The sequence below is a fragment of the Panulirus ornatus genome, chromosome 5 (assembly GCF_036320965.1).
Source record: "Panulirus ornatus isolate Po-2019 chromosome 5, ASM3632096v1, whole genome shotgun sequence".
Classification (NCBI taxonomy): Eukaryota; Metazoa; Arthropoda; class Malacostraca; order Decapoda; family Palinuridae; genus Panulirus; species Panulirus ornatus.
Genome location: NC_092228.1, coordinates 28,261,028 through 28,286,846, shown reverse-complemented (window position 1 = coordinate 28,286,846; position 25,819 = coordinate 28,261,028). Strand labels below are relative to the sequence as shown.

General features: G+C 39.7%; 1 protein-coding gene across 2 annotated transcripts in view; it reads right to left on the bottom strand.

Moving 5' to 3' along the window:
- Nucleotides 1-25,819, bottom strand: part of LOC139748641 (midasin) — a 355,039-nt gene that overhangs the window by 41,377 nt on the left and 287,843 nt on the right. For both annotated transcript variants that reach the window (XM_071661871.1, XM_071661870.1), the window contains 4 exons: nucleotides 20,882-21,002; nucleotides 5,121-12,189; nucleotides 2,203-2,446; nucleotides 82-173 (listed from right to left, as the gene is read on the bottom strand). In XM_071661871.1, the coding sequence (XP_071517972.1) occupies nucleotides 82-173; nucleotides 2,203-2,446; nucleotides 5,121-12,189; nucleotides 20,882-21,002 (7,526 nt within the window). The remainder of the gene's footprint in view (nucleotides 1-81; nucleotides 174-2,202; nucleotides 2,447-5,120; nucleotides 12,190-20,881; nucleotides 21,003-25,819) is intronic.

Below are 25,819 nucleotides of genomic sequence, written 5' to 3'. Positions count from 1 at the left end.
ATGGTTACTTTTGAAGTCATGACTCATCAGCTACATCATAAAGGTAAACAAATATTGTTTTCTTTGTGCCTCTACACAAACCTGATCCTCCTCCTGTTGTTGACTGGCATCTACATTCTTTCTCTTGATCTGTCTTGTCATTAACCCGTGCTGCACTTTCTTTTCATTATCACCTGTGAGATTAGATACCATCATGAAATCTATGTAGGGAGGTTACTTTCAATAACTCAAAAGTCACAATAATGTATAATGCATTTTTTCTAAGGTTATCATGTAGCTGCAGTGTAAATCATTATGTAAAGGAGATGTGAGGTTAATGACAAGCAAAAAGTAGTTTGAAAAGATGAGTACTTACAAATCTGTTTCTCTCGTGACACAATTTGCAAGGGGAAACAAGATGACTGCAATAATCATGCACGTGTCAGTAACTGCACACAAGACGGGATGAAGGTTACCTTGTTACGAGAATGAAAGAATAATGAAGGGAGTGGATTCAGGAAAGCTGATTGTGATGAATAATATGAATATATGGGAAGGAATGAGAGCAGAAGGAGCACCTGCTTGGTAGGTAAGGAGTTCTCTTACAGGAGTCCATTTACATATAAGGCTGGTGCAAAGAAAACAACAGACAATGCATGTATTTGATCTGTTTTTTTAAGACAAAATATGAAAGTGTTCAATTTACACAGAGGTATCACTGAGTTTTACCTGTAAGTGGTTCAACTATGAGTGAGAAGTCACCTTTGATAAAGGTGTATCATTGCCATAGCATGGAAGGAAGGACAATCTTGTCAAAGATTTTCTCACTCCAAAGAGACCATCATTTACTTGCTGCTCTGGGAAGTGCACCCTTGAAGTTGCAGGAGCCCCATAAAAAAGGGTCCTGGGGTAGTATACAGAAATAATTTACAGCAGATAAGTGGGTGTTACTGAACTCCACCTGCTCAAGGTACACTAGGATTGTCAAAGAACTTCTCCCTCCACAGGAGTCTATATTTCCCTGCTACTGGAGGTTGCACAGCCTTGGACTGCAAGACCTTCAGAAAGAGGCCTGGGTAGCAACACGACTATTCAATAAGAAACCAGTCCCGGGTAATTATATAGAATAAGTAAATAAACGGGAGAGTTAAGCATAACTTATAAGATCATACAGCATCACTAACGAGGTTAGTGTTTTGCTCTAAATTTACCAGGATCAAGAGAGTAAAGGAATACAGATTCTGAATAATGACCAGGACCAAGAGAGTAAAGGAATACAGATTCTGAATAATGACCAGGACCAAGAGAGTAAAGGAATACAGATTCTGAATAATGACCAGGACCAAGAGAGTAAAGGAATACAGATTCTGAATAATGACCAGGATCAAGAGAGTAAAGGAATACAGATTCTGAATAATGACCAGGATCAAGAGAGTAAAGGAATACAGATTCTGAATAATGACCAGGATCAAGAGAGTAAAGGAATACAGATTCTGAATAATGACCAGGACCAAGAGAGTAAAGGAATACAGATTCTGAATAATGACCAGGATCAAGAAAGTAAAGGAATACAGATTCTGAATAATGACCAGGATCAAGAAAGTAAAGGAATACAGATTTGGAACAGTGAAAATGTGAAAGTTTCTTCCAAGAAAAGCTGTACTAGCTGGGGCATGTTCTTCAACAGGAAAAAAGTAACTAAAGGGACAAAGTGGCACCTAAAGAAGACTGGTATTGGTTGCTAGGGAAGTGTCTATGAATTGCAAAAGAGATTATCTAATCAGTAGTTTAAAAGAAGCTGAATCTTCTTGATAATAATGGTGAATGGGAGGCAAGGATGAAGACTATAAGGACAAACACTGAGCAATGTGAGAAAAACTCCAGAAGTTGGCGATAGGTTGTGAGAGTGTGTGAAGGAGAAACTTAAGAGTAACTGTGAAAAAAGTAAGGTAATGACATGGAGCTTGGTTATGAGAGACGATGGTTTGAGTATACATCTAAATCAGGAGGCTTTAGTGGAGGTGGAGTCCTTTAGATATATTTGAGTGGACATGGCAGCAAGTGGAACCATGAGGCTGAAGTGTCTCGTATGTTTGACTATATATCCAAGCTGTACAATACAGCTAAAAATACCAAACACTTATACTTTTAAACTAGGAAAAAGAACACTGAGCATGATTTTCAGGATTTTTAAAGCAACAATTCAAACTGTACTCTACGCACCTAGAGTCCTATCTTCATCAGTTTCCCCAGGTTTACGAGGTTTTTCCATATCATTCTGATCACTCGCAGAAGACCGGGTGACAAGGGCAGAGGATTCACCCTTGTGTGCATCATCACGTGTGCGACTCTCAGACTGCCCTACACCTTCCTGATCATCTGTTTGCTCACCAACTTGACCATGCTCCTCCTGCTCTTCCTCCTTATCTTCTTCACGCTGTGCACCTGTGTCTGATTTTGGCTGTTCCTACATGAAAAGTTCATTCTGATTCAATCCCTGATGTAATGTAATATCAAATAATTAAAAAATCCTGGATGTAGGTGGCAGCTGTAATATTTGAGTCTAAATTGTGCCATTGCCACAGAAAAGGCAAGAAATGAACTCATCCTTTTTATTACTTCTTTATGAAGAGGAAGCCTCTCATTCCATGATCATTAGTGAATGAAACAATTAATGATGCACCAACATTGCAAATGAAGTAATAAAAAGGGTGAGTTCTGTAGTTTCCCTTTCCTTAGACAAGGTACATTCAAATTATATATCTATTAATGATAAAAAACATTTATGTTATAATAACAATGCCACTACACAGGCCACTTTTCTCCTCACAATTGGTGTTTTCTTTCACACATATTTCTACACAATTATTTCATCCATTATTTTCAAGTTCTTTGTATACCTATGATTGTATATCAGGCAAACATATTAAATAATCATTCCAATGTCAAAATCACAGATGTACTTGACACTGATATTTCACTGTTACTACTGGTATTAACAAACTTTTATATTTCACTAACTTAATCATCGATCCATTAAATTCAAATTCATCTTACTAATAAAAATAAGTCAGCCATAATCCTTACCTATTCAATCAGCATCAACATACTTATTGCCAGGTCAACTGCCCATATTAATAAACTACTTAACTGTCGCTCACCAATCAATATAGCATACAAGATGATAGACTTCATCTTGTGACAAAGTTTAATCATAAGTTGTTTGCTGTGTACTGTGATAACCTACACCCTGTTCAAAATAATAAGTCTCCTGGGGTTAAGTACAAACAGAGGTGAGGAGGTAACTGAATCAACCTCTAGCCAGCATGAACTTATCTAAGACCAATCATACGAATCATAGTCTGATATGATGGCACAATGTCTCAATCCAGTGAAGTGGTTAACGAAACTTACCTATCAGTTAGTCACTGTTCCAGACATAGTGAAATGTATCTGTGAGCTGCCTGCCCATTGTACATTACCATCTCATATAGTTAAATCATTTATGCTTACAAAAAGTACAAGAAATACACAATATCATTTAGCAGGACAATACGGGAGTATAAACCTTACAGCTTATTGTAGCAAAATAAGTGTGCACTCAGCAGAGAGGAATGTGGGTAGTGGACGAATGCACTAAATGCATCATGGCCACCAGTGACAAGGAAGACCTTCAGGTAACAACTGAAACACATCAAATGCTTTGAGCAGTGTGGAAGAAAAGCAAAACAAGTGTTCAAGATTTGAATCCTGCAAAAGAACTAGTTCCCTGACAGTGAAAGGCCCCTGTCATGCATATCTATGTAGACCCCACTAAAACTCCTTCCATGACTTAACTCAATTGCACCATGAATGGTTAACACAAGTGCACAATAAATAGTTTACACATGTGCACCATGAATGGTTAACACAAGTGCACCATGAATGGTTAACGCAAGTGCACCATGAATGGTTAACACAAGTGCACCATGAATGGTTAACACAAGTGCACCATGAATGGCTAAAAAACAATAAAAATTTACATATTCTTTTCAAAACTGTCATAGTTTACATTACATCCAGTGTATTATATGAGTGCAATAGTGTATGAAGTCTGGACCCTACAAAAGAAGCCAGTTTACCTTCACTGAGCCATTTGTTGGCTCGGTAGGTGGCTTCTCGTATTCTGGATGTTGTATTGTAATGTAGTCATTTATAATTGAAGATGATCCTTACATTTACTATCATTTCTGCAGTGAATGGCAGTTCGCTCAAGGTCAGGGTAACAATGATAAATACTATTCAAAGATGAACTAGCTAACAAACTGGCTGATTCACAACTAGAACATTATTTTCTGTAAACATAAGATCACAGGAATCTGAGCAATAAAAGCAAATGAATAGGATGATGCTTTTGAAGGCTCCTGCTTCCACATGAAAAAGGCAAAACAAAACAAAAACTTAAGAGTCCAACACCAATGACTTTATTACAAAATTCTCAACTGATGTTCTTTTCATATGCAACAATGACAATGAGTAACCTTCTGGGTGTGAAGAGGACAGAGATAGGCTGAACTGTTGGCAGGAAAACTCAAGATGGTGATATTTTGTTTACACTGCAAGTAACCGGATAACAATCACTACAAAATGCATCTGCAACAGAATGGCCGCTACCATCAACTGTAGTCAGATTTTGTCAAGTAATTTTCGGTTTAATTTCTAGGTAGAGGAAAGCATGTTGCTTGCCAGCTCACTATGAAGGGAAGATACTGAGAAGCCATGAAAGGAATACAATTTAGAACTTGTTACATCCTACTTATCTATAAGCAAGACCCAGCAGGGATTCCCAAATCACAAAAAGCCTAACAGAAAAAATACATAAATTTCAAAAAGATAAATATGTCAAGATTTCCTAAAACAGTGACTATGTGTTCACAGTATCTAAAAAAGGTACAGCCCCTAAACACTTAAAACAGCTTCCCAGATACAACCATGCCACCATAACTGAGTTACAAGCTACATGTAAAATATGTTTATTGGAGATGCATATAGAACAAAAAAAAAATGATACTAATGAAAAGAAAATTTAACATATGAATGGTTATAAAATGTCCTATTAAATATCTAACTTGCTACAACATAAATAGTGGCAAAATACTTACTTTTGTCTGGTCCCTGCTGCCTTCTGTCGTATCCATCTCTGCAGCCTCAGCAGGAGTATTGGCATCTTTGTCTTCAGATGCTTCAGCAGTTTCTTCATTATTCTTATCTTCAACATTTTCAACATCATTTCCCTCCTCTATACCTTGCCTTCGTTCATCTTTCTTTGTCTCCTCTTGGGATTCTTCTTCATCTTTTTCGGTTAGTTCTCCCTCCTCTTCCAAAGAGGGTTGTTCTTCTGCATTCTTTTCTCCATCTTTCTTGCAGTCCTCCTCAGTTTCTTCCTCCACTTCTTTATCCTCTTTTTCCTTTGGCTCATGTTTGTCTTCTGGGAAGACACCTTTTTCTTCTATTTCCATTGGATCACAATCTTCATTGTTTTCCTCTGCATCTACGGGTTCTCCATCATCTAAATGCATTTCATCAGGCAACTCCATTTTTTCCTCATCATCTTCATCTTCCTTACCAGCTTCACCACCAAATGGATCAGTAAAGTTATCATCATATTCTTTTCCATCTTCATCCATTTTATTTTCCTCTCTAGTATCTTCCATTTCTTCCAATTCATTCTTTTTTTTCTGATCCTTGTCTCTTTCTTTTTTACTCTTGTTATCATCATTAGCTACCATCTTAGACTCTTTCACCTCACTATCACCTGGTCCGTCTTCTTCATCCTGTTCTTCGTTCCCTTCATCACCACATTCCTCTTCATCATCATCATTCCAAAGCTTTTCATCAAGTTTCTCTGATCCTTTTTCAGTTTCCCCCATTAACTTATCCAAATCATTATTTTCATCCTCATCACTGCTATCTTCTTCATTCTTCTCCTTCTGATTCATATCCTGCATTTTCCCTTCAAAATCTTGATCCATTTCTATACCCTGATCTTCTTCCTGTAAGTCTTTATCACCTGGTTTCTCACTTTCACCCTCCTTCAATGCTGACTCTAGCTGATCCACTGATTCAATGCGATCTGACACATCCTTCTGACCATCACCCTCACCAAGACCAGTACCATCTGAATCTTCAAACTTTGTAGCGCCTTCTTTTCCTCCCTCTTCTTCCAACTCTTGAGGACAAGAGAGGCCTTTTAGTGCTAACTGCTGGAATATGGCTATAATGATGGAAGTAAACTTGGTGATACTTTTATGACTGCAGACCATCAGCAGTAAAACAGATTCACATACTGCCTTATACTGTTCCAATAAAGGAAGGGAAACTTTGATTTCTTCCATCAAAGATGACTGGTTCTCTGCCTTCTTTATCAATTTCTGCAGTCCATTTACAACTTCCCTGAGTCGCAAATCATTTTTATCACTCTCAAGGTCCTGTATTATGCCATGACTCAATAAGTTTTTGACAAACTCTTCTTCATTGCTGTAATCAACAGTACCATCTGCAGAGCAGTGCCTTTTGTATATATTTTCAATAGCTAACAACGACTGAGTCAAGCAATATTCTAAGTGACTCAGATCATCACTATTCCAATCTTTTTCCAGTAGCTGAATGTCCATCACAGAAGAAAATTCAGGCTGTGCAGCATGCCAATCTTCAAGCCAGCATGTTAGCTGGCTTGTGAGAGGGAGCTTTCTGCCATCAGTCACTGTCAGCAGTTTCAGGACTTCTTCTAACTTCTTTGCATTTGTGGAGAGTTGACTGACTATTTCACTAAAGAATCTGAAGTATTCTGGAGTTACTAGATGCTGTCCATCTTCAAAATGTCTTATGCACATTGCAAGCTTTTGTGTGACACAACCAACTGTTATTCCGACTTCATCCAACAGACTCTTGGCATCATTAATTTGTATCTGTTGCAAGCTTACATCATCTTGAAGCAACATCATTGGAGGAGTGTCTGATGATGTTTCAAATAGAGCAGATGTTTCAGCAATGGTAAGTGAGAGAGATGTAGCTAATGCATGGAGATGTTGGCATCCTCTAAGCATTTTAGTTACTGGTACTGGAAGTGATTCAACATTCTTTAAATCACTGAGGATGAGCCGTAACTGTTGATAGTAGTTACTAATGACCGTCAAAGATCTTCGTTGATTTCGTGTTAATAAAAACAGATGGCATGAGACACCACGCAAACGTTTTATAAGTTCGGGACCAAGGTCACCACAAGATTGCTGAAGTGACGTAAGGAGGAGGGTGTGACGACTAATACAACGGTTGAAGTATTTTACACATCCAGCCCATGCCTCTGTTGCTAACTTAAGAGAGATAATGCCCGGGTGAGCAATACCCAAATCTATGGGTGGTAAAGTCATGCAATCATCTATGTCATCATGATGCCATAAGCTGTTTCCACGTGTATATGTAACACCCATGGAAGCTAATGACTTGAATACCCGAGTTAAAAAATCGCGCCGTCGCTGTACGACATTTTGGAGTTGCTTCAAGCGGACTTCAGAGGCTGTCATGCTCTCAGCACGGGATTCAGCTGCTTGGAGTTCACAATAACTGGTAATAATACTGCTGGTGGTCTCTTCAACTGTATCCACATGAGCAGAATAAGGAAGTTTAGTCAGCATTTGGTGCACCAACTTGTGACTGCGTCGAGTTAGTTTGGCTACTCGACACAATATTGAGTCCCCTGTTGCTGTACTTGAATGTTCTACATGACCTGGAACTGGAGGTAAAACTGGTGTAGGAGTGACATATGGCACATCGTCATTATCTTTATCCCATACTCCTGTGTGGTCAGAAGTTAACTCTGAACTAGTGTCACATAGTACAGGAGTTATAGGTTGCCTTAACTTCTTTTCCCAGTTTCGCATGTGACGATGAAGAGTACGATGACTTTTAGCTGCAGATTCACGAACTGCATAGTAATTAATGTCATTCCAACGAGCTATCTTAATGTAACCCTTTACCTCTTTCTCAATTGGCTGTCTTGCCTTTGAGAGTGTAGAGGTCACTAAAGGCTGAAACTGTATGTAATAATGATACAAGTTCCATGTATGAGCTAGCAACAAGTCTCCAATTTCACTTTTCTCTAATACAGCAAGATTACAATGAAATGCATAAAGCAACTGCAGGCGAGTTTGGAAATCACCCAAAACAGATGTTTCCATGAACTGTTTTAAAGTTTTACATATTTCAGATAAGGAAAACATTCCTCTTAAGCCTGCCTGAAATGTATCATGGAGATGTGGCCACCACTTCCGACCTTCAGTTGCAACTTTAAATGTTACAGAGTCAAGACAAGAGCACCAACCTTTCAGCTCAAGTTGTCGCCACTCTAATACCTGATGTGTCACAGCCTCAAGCTGATTCATTAATGAGACTCCTGAGTGAGCATTTTTCTCCCATTCATGAGCCTTCTCTAACACTGTTTCAAGACCTACCACAAGCCTCATAAGTGGTGAAGTCAGAGGAAAGGCTAACACCCGCATTATAACAGTGTTTACTAAGACCAGTGTTGGATGATCTGGCCACTGGGAAAGCAGTTCTTCAACACGTTTATGAACTGACTGAAGCAGTGGACGGACCTTCAAGACTTCTTGGGGGTTAGGGTCTCGATAAATATCATATGGATGGGTAAAGAGCTCAGGAGGAGTTGACTCTGTAAGTACACTACATGATTTATAGTTCTTAAGAATATGAGCCCCAATTGTAGCATGATCTAACCTACAACCAGCAACACCTCCAGCTTTTTGAACAAGTGACTTTAGAACATTCAATCTCAAAATAGCAGCTGGTATAATTTGTGATGGTGAATGTGTCATAGTGCTACTAACAGGAGCAGAAAGCCATGATGTATTGACCAAATGAGTAAATATCAGACGATGCAATTCACTCACTTCATATAACTGCTCATCTGTTATGTGCCCCAGAGAAACAGTTTCAGGATCAACAGCATTAATGCTGGCTTTTTCAGAATCTAAATCAAAACCCTTCAGGTCATCAAACTCATGTTCAAATGATGGGAAAGTTTCATGAAATTCCCGCTCCTGGATCTCATCCTCCGTTTCAGAAGCAGCTACAGTGCGGGCTTTGTAACGGTACAAACTCTCTTCTTCCTGCTCACGTAATGCTTTTTCCTCCTGTTGCTGCCTCCAACAAGAAGCAACCTGACCAAGTAACTGTGTAGCCAAATCTACAGTAGGAGTATCTAAATGATGTTGAGCAAAGGCTATATTCAGTAAATCTAAGAGAGCTGCACGTAAGATTAAATTATTGGTGATCTTTGCTTGTTCTGGATATTCATCTTCAGGGAGTAGGAATGGCATTAACTGAGTGATATCTAACTGTTCACTTAAAAGCTGCAAAGCATTTGAAGGTTCTCTTGGCGCTGGGAAAGATGAATACATTATCAAAACCTTTGTTAAATTAGTACCACAACCAAATTCAATATTCTTGAGGTAAGAATGACAAGCTGCTAGACGAAGGGCTTCACAGGTCATGGACACAGCCTGAAGAAATGGATATGTAACATCACGATACAAAGGGTACTGCTGAATAACTCTTCGTATGAAATTATCACAAGAGGAAAGCATGCATTCAACTTTCCTTCTTAAAGCAATTGTGTATGATGTGTTCTTGCTCATTTCTAAACCTGCTGAAAGCTCTTTGATCTTTTCAGGGACAAATACAGTGGAAAGAAAATTAGTAAAATCTTGCCTTAACTGATAATATTCTGATGGATCAGACCGATAGGCAACCTGTTGATCTAAATGGGATATTGCTGCCTTCAGATGGTTACATCTGGCTTTCAAGAATGCTTGATGTGAGTGTACCTGATATGGAGGAGGGCAATCCCGACAGCCTCTTAAGCATTCAAACCATTCTGATAGCATTCCATAAGCCTCCAAATCTTCCAACTCTTCCTGATGGTACTGAAGCATAAGACTGTGATGCTTAGCAGGGTCAACTGGCTCTAAGTGCCCCAAAATAGAAGCTTGAATGACTCCCATTGCCAACACTGCACGAAGTGCAATGGCTGACTTACTAGACCAGTCATCAAAACACATTTGTAGTTCTTGGGCTATGCTGGCCACTTCATAAAGCTGCTTTTGACTACAATCTGGTAAAGAAGGAAAACAATTTTCTGCAATCTTAGAGGCATAGAGTGAAGCAGTGCTCAGGTCAAATGTTTCAATATTGAACTCAGGAGTAATGCCCACTCTGTTTGCAAGAGCACCCACTGCTGTTGCAATATATGAGACAGCAGCTTTAGTAAATGAAGCTTCATAACTCATTGCAGGATCTGCTAGATTTAACCAATTATTCCACAAAGTAGATCGTACTGCCCTTAGCTGGGCAACTTTTTCTACGTGAAGACCTGCTGGTACCTGTTCTATTATACTGTAATTTCCATCATCATGCCCACTATTACCAGCTAACAAAATATATGTCAGCTGGCAAGCTGCTGGATGGAGTACATCATTCTTTTCATACTTTTCCATGTCTTCCTCAGAGACACAAGGTGAATAATTCAGAAAAATGTCGGTAAAACGGGTGGCAGTACACTGACTGAGCACCAGGTATCTGTGAGTTCCAATGACAGAGGAAAAACGGAATGTTGGACCAGACAACGCTACTACCAATTCCCTGAACATTCCAGGAGCTCCTGCTATCATGTTTTGCAAACAAAGAGGTAACTCCCTACTTACTGTATCATATGAAAGTGCATGGAAAACCATATAGTCAAGTAAAGGCCATGTTTGCACTTGAAGAGCTAACACATCAGTGTCCATATTGCTCAGGGATACTTTGTTTTCAAAACATTCAGTTTGTACTATCTCTTCAGCCAAACTCAGACGGTCGTGTAGTTCTGTTGCACTTTCCACATCACACTTCGCCACTTTCTGGATGACTTCCATCAAGGATTCCCGTACTTTCATTCCAAGTGGTGAGGCCATGAAAATGTTTATCTTATGATTATTGGGTGTAGGAGTGAGATCTGATACCAAGTCTACAAGATGGGAATGGACATCATAAATAAATGGTGATGTGAATGATGCAGGAGATAATTGCGACCGAAGATCTGCTGCTAACTTGTGGATTGGATTAAATTCTTTTTCAAACACTGACTTCATACAACTGACAATGCCTTTTAATTGCTCAGATGGTAATGACCTCCAAGATCCTGGCATTTTCTGAAGTAGTTCCTCTTCAATCCACTGCCAGTGAAGAGTTAGTTCTGGTAAAAATAAATGGAATCTAGATTTATTTACAACCCGATGACATAACTGACAAAGACGGTCTTGCCATCGCAGAGCAGTCAACAGCTGAAAGAATTCTTGGTCATTAAGGGGTGTTTGGGTATCATTAGTGAGAGCAACAATCAGCTTATGCATCTCATGTAAGAATGGCACTATAAGTGGTACTGCAACATGATATGAAGCATCCTTCTTTGCCAAACCCTCATTCATAGCACAAGAAATTTCCAACACTGTCATTGTGTCCATTTTTAAATTACCACCAACTTTCTTATTGGCAATTTGTTGCTCCTTCCAGAAATAAAAGAGTGTCCGCCATAACCAAAGACTAGATTTGTTGGCCAAACTCTCATAATCAATATCACTACACCCAATGACTTGTCTTATACGCATCGGCAAGTTGTAACGAGGATCACAACCATAGTTATGGCCTAAACTTGCGGTTAAAGCCTTAGACGCAACACATGGATCACAAGAAACAGCATACTGTATTGCAGATGCTGCTCTGTTGCCCAACTGGGATAAATCAGATGAAAGGGATGGGATCTGTTGTGACACCCAAGCACTGAGTAATGGCCACTCATCAACAGGAATAGTAGACATCACTATTACAAGACAATGAAGTACACCAGGTTCTGAAGCTGGAAGACGTCTTGGGAGAGGCAAGGGAGCAGCTTCCCAAGCCTGGATGGCCTGAGGGTTTGCAGCAGCCATTAAGACAGTATGCAATAAGGATCCCAAAATTCTCACTTGTGCTATGTTGCTGCCACCATTCAACCTTCGCATACTTAATACCTGACTTTCATAATGAGGCCAAGTTAAGCTGGGAATGGTCTTCAAGCACTTTACTACTTCATTTATTGTTGCTATAACTGTCTGACGAACACTGAGCTTACCCTGTGACCTGTTGGCAAGAAAATCATTAAATATGCAATGACACTTTATACAGGAACATGAAGTCTAACAACAAGATTATTCATGATAACTCCTGGTCACTTCAAAATGTCATAAGTCATACTCTTTCTTTAGCTTAGCCTATAGGAAAATTTGCCTAATAATCTTTCTACCAGTAGAACCTTAATTCCTAACTGGTTGCTAAAATCTGAAGAAAATAAGGTTACTAGTTCTCTCATGGATGTATAAATACCATATTATACCAAGAGGAACCGTTCAATTCTACGACACCCTATGTGGAACAAAACAAGGAAGGGATAAAATGCGGGGAAAACAAGTGCTGAACTTGTAAAGAGTTCTTTCTTCTCATTAATCAGGCCTGGGAACATGTGTAGTTAAACAGCTCATCTATTTGGGAATGCTGAGTAAAATCCCAGTAACAACCCATGAGTAATCCTACAATCTGTCCCCAGGGATGATTTGCTAACATGCTTCATCAAGAGGGTATGGAATTTCAAGACAGGTTTGTGTTCTTAAGAAAAGATTTAGAGACAAAGGTTTCAGCCTTCCAAAAATCTGGCAAGATCAGACAGAAGAAGGAGTTATTAATACTTTGGTATAATAACTCACTAGTAAATCAAGGTGTAATAAGGACATTGTATGGGGTGTGGAAGCAGACATTAGCCTGAAAGGAATTAAACTGTATGAGGCATGGAAGTAGACAGAAGCCTAAAAAGAAATAACTTATCAATATTAATGAAAATAATATCATTGGTTTACTACAGTTACTAATCCATTCCATCTCCAGAAATCACTTTAAACAATATTAGGTTACATTAAGCTCATTTGGTTCAGGTAGGGTTTCTTCGTCAGGTATCATGAACCTTGTATAACACACATAATTATATATGTAAAGAAACATGATACCAAACCCTAAAAAAATAAACCTAGCCTAACATCGTTTAAAAATAATTGCTTCAGGTGGAACAGATTCTTACTAAAAGTAACAAATTCAGGGACAACTTTTTGTTGAGGCCCAGGTCTGGGAGCCACCTTAAGCCCAAATTGTGTATTTCTATGTAATTCATATTTGAGCTTATTTCTACATCTGACTGGCAGTTTAACTTTAAAGACTGTAATGGATGGAAAAAGTGACAAAACTGCAAATGTTAGACACTGGTTTCACTAAATTTTAAAGGAACCAACCATACTCATTGTTTATGTTTCCTAAAAAGGGATCAAGCAAACAGATGAATATCACCAAGAAATAATGTGGTCCCATATCTATCTATTTGTAAAGTATTTATCTATTCATTTATTATCCCTGGGGTAGGGGAGAAAGAATACTTCCCACGCATTCCTCACGTGTCTTAGAAGGCGACTAAAGGGGACGGGACCGGGGGGCCAGAAATCCTCCCCTCCTTGTATTTTAACTTTCTACAAGGGGAAACAGAAGAAGGAGTCACGCGGGGAGTGCTCATCCTCCTCGAAGGCTCATATTGGGGTGTCTAAATGTGTGTGGATGTAACCAAGATGAGAAAAAAGGAGAGATAGGTTATATGTTTGAGGAAAGGAACCTGGATGTTTTGGCTCTGAGTGAAACGAAGCTCAAGGGTAAAGGGGAAGAGTGGTTTGGGAATGTCTTGGGAGTAAAGTCGGGTTTAGTGAGAGGACAAGAGTAGCACTACTCCTGAAACAGGAGTGGTGGGAGTATGTGATAGAGTGTAAGAAAGTAAATTCTAGATTGATATGGGTAAAACTGAAAGTGGATGGAGAGCGATGGATGATTATTGGTGCATATGCACCTGGGCATGAGAAGAAAGATCATGAGAGGCAAGTGTTTTGGGAGCAGCTGAATGAGTGTGTTAGTGGTTTTGATGCACAAGACCGGGTTATAGTGATGGGTGATTTGAATGCAAAGGTGAGTAATGTGGCAGTTGAGGGAATAATTGGTATACATGGGGTGTTCAGTGTTGTAAATGTAAATGGTGAAGAGCTTGTAGATTTATGTGCTGAAAAAGGACTGGTGATTGGGAATACCTGGTTTAAAAAGAGAGATTTACATAAGTATATGTATGTAAGTAGGAGAGATGGCCAGAGAGCGTTATTGGATTACGTGTTAATTGACAGGCGCACGAAAGAGAGACTTTTGGATGTTAATGTGCTGAGAGGTGCAACTGGAGGGATGTCTGATCATTATCTTGTGGAGGCGAAGGTGAAGATTTGTAGGGGTTTTCAGAAAAGAAGAGAGAATGTTGCGGTGAAGAGAGTGGTGAGAGTAAGTGAGCTTGGGAAGGAGACGTGTGAGGAAGTACCTGGAGAGACTGAGTACAGAATGGAAAAAGGTGAGAACAAAGGAGGTAAGGGGAGTGGGGGAGGAATGGGATGTATTTAGGGAAGCAGTGATGGCTTGCGCAAAAGATGCTTGTGGCATGAGAAGTGTGGGAGGTGGGTTGATTAGAAAGGGTAGTGAGTGGTGGGATGAAGCAGTAAGATTATTAGTGAAAGAGAAGAGAGAGGCATTTGGGCAATTTTTGCAGGGAAAAAATGCAAATGAGTGAGAGAGGTATAAAAGAAAGAGGCAGGAGGTCAAGAGAAAGGTGCAAGAGGTGAAAAAGAGGGCAAATGAGAGTAGGGGTAAGAGAGTATCATCAAATTTTAGGGAAAATAAAAAAAATGTTTTGGAAGGAAGTAAATAAAGTGTGTAAGACAAGGGAGCAAATGGGAACTTCAGTGAAGGGGGCTAATGGGGAGGTGGTAACTAGTAGTGGTGATGTGAGAAGGAGATGGAGTGAGTATTTTGAAGGTTTGTTGAATGTGTTTGATGATAGAGTGGCAGATATAGGGTGTTTTGGTCGAGGTGGTGTGCAAAGTGAGAGGGTTAGGGAAAATGATTTGGTAAACAGAGAAGAGGTAGTAAAAGCGTCGCGGAAGATGAAAGCCGGCAAGGCAGCAGGTTTGGATGGTATTGCAGTGGAATTTATTAAAAAAGGGGGTGACTGTATTGTTGACTAAGGTTGGTAAGGTTATCTAATGTATGTATGATTCATAGTGAGGTGCCTGAGGATTGGTGGAATGCTTGCATAGTGCCATTGTACAAAGGCAAAGGGGATAAGAGTAAGTGCTCAAATTACAGTGGTATAAGTTTGTTGAGTATTCCTGGGAAATTATATGGGAGGGTATTGATTGAGAGGGTGAAGGCATGTACAGAGCATCAGATTGGGGAAGAGCAGTGTGGTTTCAGAAGTGGTAGAGGATGTGTAGATCAGGTGTTTACTTTGAAGAATGTATGTGATAAATACTTAGAAAACCAAATGGATTTGTATGTAGCATTTATGGATCTGGAGAAGGCATATGATAGAGCTGATAGAGATGCTCTGTGGAAGGTATTAAGAATATATGGTGTGGGAGGCAAGTTGTTAGAAGCAGTGAAAAGTTTTTATCGAGGATGTAAGGCATGTGTACGTGTAGGAAGAGAGGAGAGTGATTGGTTCTCAGTGAATGTAGGTTTGCAACAGGGGTGTGTGATGTCTCCATGGTTGTTTGATTTGTTTATGGATGGGGTTGTTAGGGAGGTGAATGCAAGAGTTTTGGAAAGAGGGGCAAGTATGCAGTCTGTTGTGGATGAGAGAGCTTGGGAAGTGAGTCAGTTGTTGTTTGCTGATGATACAGTGCTGGTGGCTGATTCATTTGAGAAACTGCAGAAGCTGGTGACTGAGTTTGGTAGTGTGTGAAAGAAGAAAGTTAAGAGTAAATGTGAATAAGAGCAAGGTTATTAGGTACAGTAGAGTTGAGGGTCAAGTCAATTGGGAGGTAAGTTTGAATGGAGAAAAACTGGAGGAAGTAAAGTGTTTTAGATATCTGGGAGTGGATCTGGCAGCGGATGGAACCATGGAAGCGGAAGTGAATCATAGGGTGGGGGAGGGGGCGAAAATTCTGGGAGCCTTAAAGAATGTTTGGAAGTCGAGAACATTATCTCGGAAAGCAAAAATGGGTATGTTTCAAGGAATAGTGGTTCCAACAATGTTGTATGGCTGTAAGGAGTGGGCTATGGATAGAGTTGTGCATATGAGGGTGGATGTGCTGGAAATGAGATGTTTGAGGACAATATGTGGTGTGAGGTGATTTGATCGAGTAAGTAATGTAAGGGTAAGAGAGATGTGTGGAAATAAAAAGAGTGTGGTTGAGAGAGCAGAAGAGGGTGTTTTGAAATGGTTTGGTCACATGGAAAGAATGAGTGAGGAAAGATTGACCAAGAGGATATATGTGTCAGAGGTGGAGGGAACTAGGAGAAGTGGGAGACCAAATTGGAGGTGGAAGGATGGAGTGAAAAAGATTTTGAGCAATAGGGGCCTGAACATGCAGGAGGGCAAAAGGCATGCAAGGAATAAAGTGAATTGGAATGATGTGGTATACCGTGGTCAACGTGCTGTCAGTGGATTGAACCAGGGCATATGAAGCGTCTGGGGTAAACCATGGAAAGTTCTGTGGGGCCTGGATGTGGAAAGGGAGCTATGGTTTCGGTGCATTATTACATGACAGCTAGAGACTGAGTGTGAACGAATGGGGCCTTTGTTGTCTTTTCCTAGCACTATCTCGCACACATGAGGGGGAGGGGGTTGTTATTCCATGTGTGGCGAGGTGGCGATGGGAATAAATAAAGGCAGAAAGTATGAATTATGTACATGTGTATATATGTATATGTCTGTGTGTGTATATATATGTGTACATTGAGATGTATAGGTATGTATATTTGCGTGTGTGGACGTGTATGTATATACATGTGTATGTGGGTGGGTTGTGCCATTCTTTCGTCTGTTTCCTTGCGCTACCTCGCTAACATGGGAGACAGCGACAAAGCAAAAGCAAAATATTATTTTCTTACACTTTGTTGCTGTCTCCCACGTTAGTGAGGTAGTGCAATGAAACAGACGAAAGAATGGCCCAACCTACCCACATACACATGTACATACATACACGTCCACACACGCACACATACATACCTATACATTTCAACATTTTTTTTTTCATACTATTTGCCATTTCCTGTGTTAGCAAGATAGCGTTAAGAACAGAGGACTGAGCCTTTGAGGGAATATCCTCACCTGGCCCCCTTCTCTGTTACTCTTTTGGAAAATAATAATAAAAAAACAAGAGGAAAGGATTTCTAGCCCCCACTCCCTCCCTCCCCTTTTAGTCACCTTCTACAACACACAGGGAAAACATGGGAAGCATTCTTTCTCCCCTATCCCCAGGGATATCATTTCAACGTATACATATATATATATATATACATACACAGACATATACATATATACACATGTACATATTTCATACTTGCTGCCCTTATTCATTCCTGTCGCCACCCCGCCAAACATGAAATGACAACCCCCCTCTCCCCACACGCATGTAAGGTAGTGCTAGGGAAAGACAACAAAGGCCACATTCGTTCACACTCAGTCTCTAGCTGTCATGTATAATGCACCGAAACCACAGCTCCCTTTCCACATCCAGGCCCAACAAAACTTTCCATGGTTTACCCCAGACGCTTCACATGCCCTGGTTCAATCCACTGACAGCAAGTTGACCACGGTATACCACATCATTCCAATTCACTTTATTCCTTGCATGCCTTTTGCCCTCCTGCATGTTCAGGCCCCGATTGCTCAAAATCTTTTTCACTCCATCCTGCCACCTCCAATTTGGTCTCCCACTTCTTGTTCCCTCCACCTCTGACACATATATCCTCTTAGTCAATCTTTACTCACTCATTCTCTCCATGTGACCAAACCATTTCAATACACCCTCTTTTTATTACCACACATCTTTCTTACCCTTTCATTACTTACTCGATCAAACCACCTCACATCACATATTGTCCTCAAACATCTCATTTCCAACACATCCACCCTCCTCTGCACAACCCTATCTATAGCCCATGCCTTGCAATCATATAACATTGTTGAAACCACTATTCCTTCAAACATACCCAATTTTGCTTTCTGAGATAATGTTCTCACCTTCCACACACTTTTCAACGCTCCCAGAACTTTTGCCCCCTTCCCACTGTGTGACTCACTTCCGCTTCCATGGTTCCATCCGCTGCCAAATCCACTCCCAGATATCTAAAACACTTCACTTCCTCCAGTTTTTCTCCATTCAAACTTACCTCCCAATTGACTTGTCCCTCAACCCTACTGTACCTAACAACCTTGCTCTTATTCACAGTTACTCTCAGCTTTCTTCTTTCACACACTTTACTAAACTCAGTCACCAGCTTCTGCAGTTTCCCACCCGAATCAGCCACCAGCGCTGTATCATCAGCAAACAACAACTGACTCACTTCCCAAGCTCTCTCATCCACAAGACTGCATACTTGCCCCTCTCTCAAAACTCTTGCATTCACCTCCCTAACAACCCAATCCATAAACAAATTAAACAACCATGGAGACATCATGCACCCCTGCCACAAACCTATATTCACTGAGAACGAATCACTTTCCTCTCTTCCTTCTCGTACAAATGCCTTACATGCTCGATAAAAACTTTTGTTACTATGTGCATACAATGTCTTCCTAGCTTTCTGGAAAGCATTATTCACAAACTACTTACGATAACATAACTGCCTAAAGATACGTCTTATATGAATACATTCTCCTACCAGACTTATGCTCTCAAAAACACAGACATAGCTACAGACATTTTTACAAAAGAATCATGAACTGAAAACTAACAAGTTGGTAGGCTTCCTGTAGATCTTGAAGAACAAGTGATCAGATTCCTAGTTATCAACACATCAAGATACGGCAATTTACCTTATTTTCCCCAATCAATCTTGAATTTGATGGATTGGTGAATGTTATATATTTCATTAAAAAACATCACAATCTTGGGAAGATGGCTATAAGGACCACACATCATCAACATATCTAAACCAGATTTTTGGATGATTACTGACTGAAGTTAGAATTTCATTCTCAAAGTATTCCATGATTAAGTTACTCAGGATAGGACTAAGGGGATTTCCCATGGCAAGACCAAATTTCTGTCCATAAAAATCAAATTCATCAGCTTGGAAAACTTCATTGGAAACATAAAGCTCTAATACGTCAATGGAAAAATTTGAGACTGAAATTCTAACTACAATCAGTAAGTCAATAAAAGTTTTTATAGGCAGGAGCAAGGAAAGGCTGAGATCAAGTAACTTCCTCCTTAGGGATGTAATGGTTTCATCAATGGGAACTTTATTGAAAAGGGAATTCACATCAAAACTAATGAGTTTATGCTCAGGCAAATTAATGTTCCTAACCTGGTGCTACCTTATTAATGCAGGAAACTGTAAACATATATCGAAAATACAAAAATTGAATCATGTAGAACAACTATTGAGACGGAACTTCTACAATGAAGATATGGCATGAAGAAACAGATAAAATAAGGAATCATGAATTCAGGAGCCATTATTGTGAAAGAAGTGTCATATATAATTGTACAGAATCATACAAAAATGTCAAAATGTAAAGCTGAATAAGAAAGGAAAAGGTAAACAGAAAGATTATATGTAAAGTACAAGGATAAGGGTAAAAGGAATGCATGTACACATGTGAGGCAAGTCAATATGGTGGAAATATGGTCTGTTTCCTTGCGCTACCTCGCAAACGCGGGAGACAGCGACGAGGTATAAAAAAAAAAAAAAAAAAAAAAAAAAAAAAAATGGATAACTGAGACAAGACTAGCATGAGAGAGAGAGATATTCTGCACGTCAGCTTGCTATTCTGAGATAGTTGTATCTAATGTGTTAATCCTAGAACACCATCCTTGGGTCTCTCAGAACCAAAACTTAAAGAAGTTCATCTTTTCTACAGGGTTCCCATATGTGTACAACCATGGGGATCCCTCCTCCCTCATTTCTTGTTCAGAGGTCACCGAATGTGGGTGCACCACTCTGTGCTCCTATTCCTTACTTGTGTTTTATGGAATCTGGATAGTGATACGGTGTGGGATAAATAACTTATTAATAACTTGTGTTTTATGGAATCTGGATCGTGATATGGTGTGGGATAAATAACTTATTGATAAGAAATGGCCAACAGATTGTGGTAATACAGGGAAGCTCTCCATCTATAAGCAAGAAGCCAATGGTCTGGATAATGGATACCTCTAATATCAAGTCCTTGTAAAAAATAGTTCTTTGCTTTATGTTAATAAACTCTTTTCCTAACAAATTTAAAAGTCTTCCCTATTCTTTTAAATAACCACTTACATATATGTTTTTATCTCTATAGTTTAATAAGGGATTGTAAAGCTTTAAGTTCATGTAAATTCTTTTGTTTTCAAAAAATTGCAATTAGAATTACTTTATTTTATTTTCCCTACCCTGTCTGTTGGATGTAGGGGGCCAGCAAAATCATTCCACATTACTGATGGTAACATTTTAGGGCTAAGAAGACTGTGTCAAGCTTTCATAATGCATATAAGACCACTGTGTAAGACTGTAGTATTCTGTTCCAAATGAAATGTCACCACGATAAGAAGGTTGAAAATCCCATCATTCCTCCATAGTAGTTCCATATCATAACCACAGCTAGCCTCTAAACTACTTTACAAAAATAATGTACTATGTAATAATAGTGACCTAGAAAACAGAACTATGCATAATCACTTATAAGTGATTTCCTCTGACCAATACATAATTCACTTACCTCACATAAACAAGTGTGAAGGCCTTGGTAAGTGCAAGTTCTGGTTGGTTCCCTGCCTGCATCAACTGACACGTCAATGACGCTACCTGTTTCATTTGTGTAATAGATGGCTGCATATACACTGTTTAAGAAAATGAACAAATACAAAATTACTTGAACTGAAAACTTCAGAAATGAATTACATAACAATGTGTAACAATGTTCTAAGATTTTTTTTGAAAGTTATCAGGAAAACCATTGTAGCAAGGAATAATCTATGAAAGCAACGTAGGTTGGTTAGAAATTCATGAATGCTTGTGCAAAATGAAAACCTTAATGAAAGAAAATAAAAGTATGTTGATAAGAGTATCATAAACATTTAGATGTTCTTTTGAATGATTTTGTAATTACAGTAAAAAGATAAATTCAATTCTAGTGGAATCAGAGGGTTGGGTTAATTTCCCTTTTTATAACTGTTACCAATTATATACCTTGTTACGGTAGCACCCAGAACAGGGGTATAACAGACGTATTTGTTCACAGTAACACTCTAACTGTCATGTGTAATGCACTGAAACCAGAATCCACCATCCATAGCAAAACCCTACAGAGCAATTCATGGTTTCCTCTGACTGTTTCACATGCCCTGGTTTAGCCCACCACCAGCAAGTTACCCTGTGTATATAAAACAGTCCAATACACTTTATTCTTTCTGAATACTCAAGCCACAATACCTCAAAGCTTCTTTTACTATTCTTTCATTTCCTTTGTCTCCCATTTACTCCCCCCCAATTCTGACCCATCTCCTTTGTCTCTCACTTACTCCCTCCATTTCTGACCCAAAGATCCTCTTAGTCTGTCTTTTCTCACTCAAAACAATAATGTGCAATGTTAGAGATGATGCAAAGAAAGATTAGATGAAGATTTTGGAAGAAAGTTGAATGGAAGGATCAGAGAAAGTAAGAAAATGTACTGGAAGGATGCAAAAAAGGAAAGAAGTGGATGTACGAGTGGAAACGTTAAGGTAAGAAGTAAGGAAGGGGAGTTGCTAAATCAAAAGGAGGAAGTGAAAGGAAATGGAAAGAGTATTCTGAAGGCCTAATGAATGTGGGAGAAGGGGAAGCAGCAGTTGTTACACGCATAGGCATGGAGGATGGAAGAGGATACATGAGCAATGTAGCATGGAAACCAAAATTTGAGCCTTAGGGCTGGGTCAAAGGTATTACAGTTCCTTTATTCAAAAAAAAAGGGCCGAAGGATGTATGTAGTGGTTACAAGGGAATAAGTCTAATTACTGGGGATTAAGTCTGTTTAAGTATACCAGGAAGTATACCAGGAAAAGTGTATGCAAGAATGTTGATTGAGAGAGTCAAAGAGACTGAATGCAGAATACGCGAGGATCAAGAGGGTTGAAGGAAAGGTAGGGAATGTGTGAATCAGATTTTTAAGGTGATGACTGTGGAAAAGTAACAAGTGAAAGATTAGAAGTTGTATGCAACTTTGATGGATCTGGAGAACACGTATGACAGAACTGGGTGGAATGTTTTGTGAGATGTGTTAAGGATATATGGTATAGGGGACAAATGTTGGATGGTTTGAAAGCCTTCTACAGAGTATCAAATGCATGTATAAGAGTGGATGGAGTTGAGAGAAAGTTACAGTATACATGTGGGTGTTTGTATGTAACAAAGATCAGTAGAAAGGTGAGATAGGTAGCATGTTTGAGGAAAGAAACCTGGATGTTCTTCCAAGTGAAATGAAGCTCAAGGTTAGAGGTGAAGAGTGGTTTGGAAAAGTCTTGGAAGTAAAGTCAGGGGTTGGTGAGAGGACAAGAGTTCAAGAAGGAGTAGCACTACTCCTAAAGCAGGAGTTGTGGAAGTGTGTGATAGAGTGTAAGGAAGTAATTTCTAGATTGATGTGAGAAAAATGAAAGTGGATAGGGAGAGATGGGTGATAATTGGTGCTTATGCACCTGGTCATAATAAGAAAGATCTTGAGAGGCAAGTGTTTTGGAAGCAGCAGAGGGAGTGTGTCAGCAGTTTTGGGGCATGAAACAGGGTATTAGTGACAGGTGATTTAAATGTGAAGGTGAGTAATGTGGCAGATGATGGTATAATTGGAGCACATGGGGTATTCAGTGTTGTGAATGGAAATATAGAAGAGCTTGTGGATTTGTGTGATGAAAAAAGACTGGTGATTGGGAATACTTGGTTTAAAAGGAGAGATATAAACAAGTATATGTAAGCGAGTAGGAGAGATGGTTAAAGGGCATTATCAGTTTACGTGTTAATTGATAAGCATGAAAAAAAGAGACTTTTGGATATCAATGTGCTGAGAGGGGCAGCTGGTGGGATGTCTGATCACTATCTTATGGAGGTGAAGCTGAAGATTTGCAGTTTTCAAAAAAGAAGGGAGAATATCGGGGAGAAGAGAGCGGTGAGAGTAAGTGAACTTGGAAAGGAGACTTGTGTGAGGAAGTACCAGGAGAGATTGAGTGTAGAATGGCAAAAAGAGAGAACAAATGACTTGAGGGGAGTGAGTCAGGAATGGGATGTATTTCGGGAAGCAGTGATGTGATGTGCAAGAAATGCATGTGGTGTGAGAAAGGTGGGAGATGGGCAGATTAGAAAGGGTAGTGAGTGGTGGGATAGAGAAGTAGAGTTGTAAGTGAAAGGTACAAGGGAGGCGATTGGATGATACTAGCAGGGAAGGACTGCAAATGAATGGAAGATGTATAAGAGAAATGGTAGGAGGTCAAAAGGAAGGTGCAAGAGCTGAGAAAGAGGGCAAATGAGAGTTGGGATGAGAAAGTATCATTAAACTTTTGGGAGAATAAAATGTTTTGGAAGGAGGTGAATAATGTGCATAAGATAAGGGAACAAATGGGAAAATCAATGAAGGGAGCAAAGGGGGAAGCAATTACAGGTAGTGATGGAGAGGAGGAGATGAATTGGGTAAATTGAAGTTTGTTGAATGTGTCTGATGACAGAGCGGCAGATGTAGGGTGCTTTGGTCAGGGTGGTGTGCAAAGAGAGAGAGTAAGGGAGAGTGATTTGGTGAAAAGAGGTGGTGAAAGCCTTGAGGAAGATGAAATCCAGCAAGGCAGCGAGTGTGGGTGGTATTGCAGATGAATTCATCAAGAAAGGGGGTGACTGTGTCGTTGATTAATTGGTAAGGATATTCAGTGCATGTAAGGATCATGATGAAGTACCTGAGGATTGACGGAATGTATGTAAAGTGCCACTGTACATAGGCAAAGAGGATAAAGGTGAGAGTTCAAACTACCAAGGAATAAGTTTGTTGAGTATTCCCCGAAAATTGTATGGGAGGGTATTGATCGAGAGGGTGAAGGCATGCACAGAGCATCAGATTGGGGAAGACAGTGTGGTTTCAGAAGTGGTAAAGGATGTGTGGATCAAGTGTTTGCTTTGAAAAATGTGTGTGAGAAATACTTAAGACAAACAAATGGATCTGTATGTGGCATTTATGGATCTGGAGAGGGCATATGACAGAGTAGACAGAGATACTTTGTTGAAAGTCTTAAGAGTATATGGTGCGGGAGGTAAGCTGCTAGAAGTAGTGAGAAGTTTTTATCAAGGATGAAAGGCATGTGTAAAAGTACGAAGACAGGAGAGTGATTGGTTCTCAGTGAAGGCTGGTCTGTCGCAGGGGTGTGTGATGTCCCCATGTATGTTTAATTTGTCTATGGATGGGGTGGTTAGGAAGGTAAATGCAAGAGATTTGGAGAGAGGGGTGAGTATGCAGTCGGTTGGGGATGAGAGGGCTTGGGAAGTGAGTCAGTTGTTGTTTGCCCATGATACTGCTCTGGAGACTGATTCGAATGAGAAACTGCAGAGGCTGGTGACTGAGTTTGGAAAAGTGTGTGAAATGTGTAAGTTGAGAGTAAATATGAATGATAGCAAGGATATTAGGTTCAGCAGGGTTGAGAACAAGTTAGTTGAGATGTGAGTCTGAATGGAGAAAAATTGGAGGAAGTGAAATGTTTTAGATATCTGAGAGTTGACTTAGCAGCGAATGGAACCAATGAAGTGGAAGTGAGTCATAAGGTGGGGGAGGGGGAGAAGGTTCTGGGAGCAGAGAAGAATGTGTGGAAAGAGAGAATGTTATCTTAGATAGTGAAAATGGGAATGTTTGAAGGAATATTAGTTCCAGCCATACTATATGGTTGCAAGGCATAGGATATAAGTAGGTTGATACAGAGGAGGGTGGATGTGTTGGAAAAGAAATGTTTGAGGAGAGTATGTGGTGTGAAGTGGCTTGATTGAGTAAGTAATGATAGGGTAAGAGAGATGTGTGATAATAAAGAGTGTGGTTGAGAGAGCAGAGGAGGGTTTGTTGAAATGGTTTGGACATATGGAGAGAATTAGTGCGGAAAGGTTGACAAATAGGATATATGTGTCAGAGGTGGAGGGAACAAGGAGAAGCGGGAGATATAACTGGAAGTGGAAGGATGGAGTGAAAACGATTTTGAATGATTGGGGCCTGAACATGCAGAGGGTAAGAAGCATGCAAGGAATAGAGTGAATTGGAATGATGTAGTATACCGGGGTTAATGTGCTATCAGTGGTCTGAACTACGGAATATGAAACATCTGGGGTAAACCAGGGAAAGGTCTGTGGGATCTGGATGTGGATAGGGAGTTGTAGTTTCGGTGCATTACCCATGACAGATAGAGACTGAGTGTGAATGAATATGGTCTTTTTTTGTCTGTTTTCCAGGCACTACCTCGCTGATGCAGGGGGTGGCAATGCTGTTTTCCTGTGTGGCATGGTGGAGCCAGGAATGGATGAACGCGAGTGAGTATGAATATGTACATGTGTATATATGTATATGGCTGTGTATGTACATGTACATACATGTGTATATGCTGAAATGTATATGTATGTACATATACATACCTGTATGGGCATGTATGTGCATATGTGTGTATGTATATAT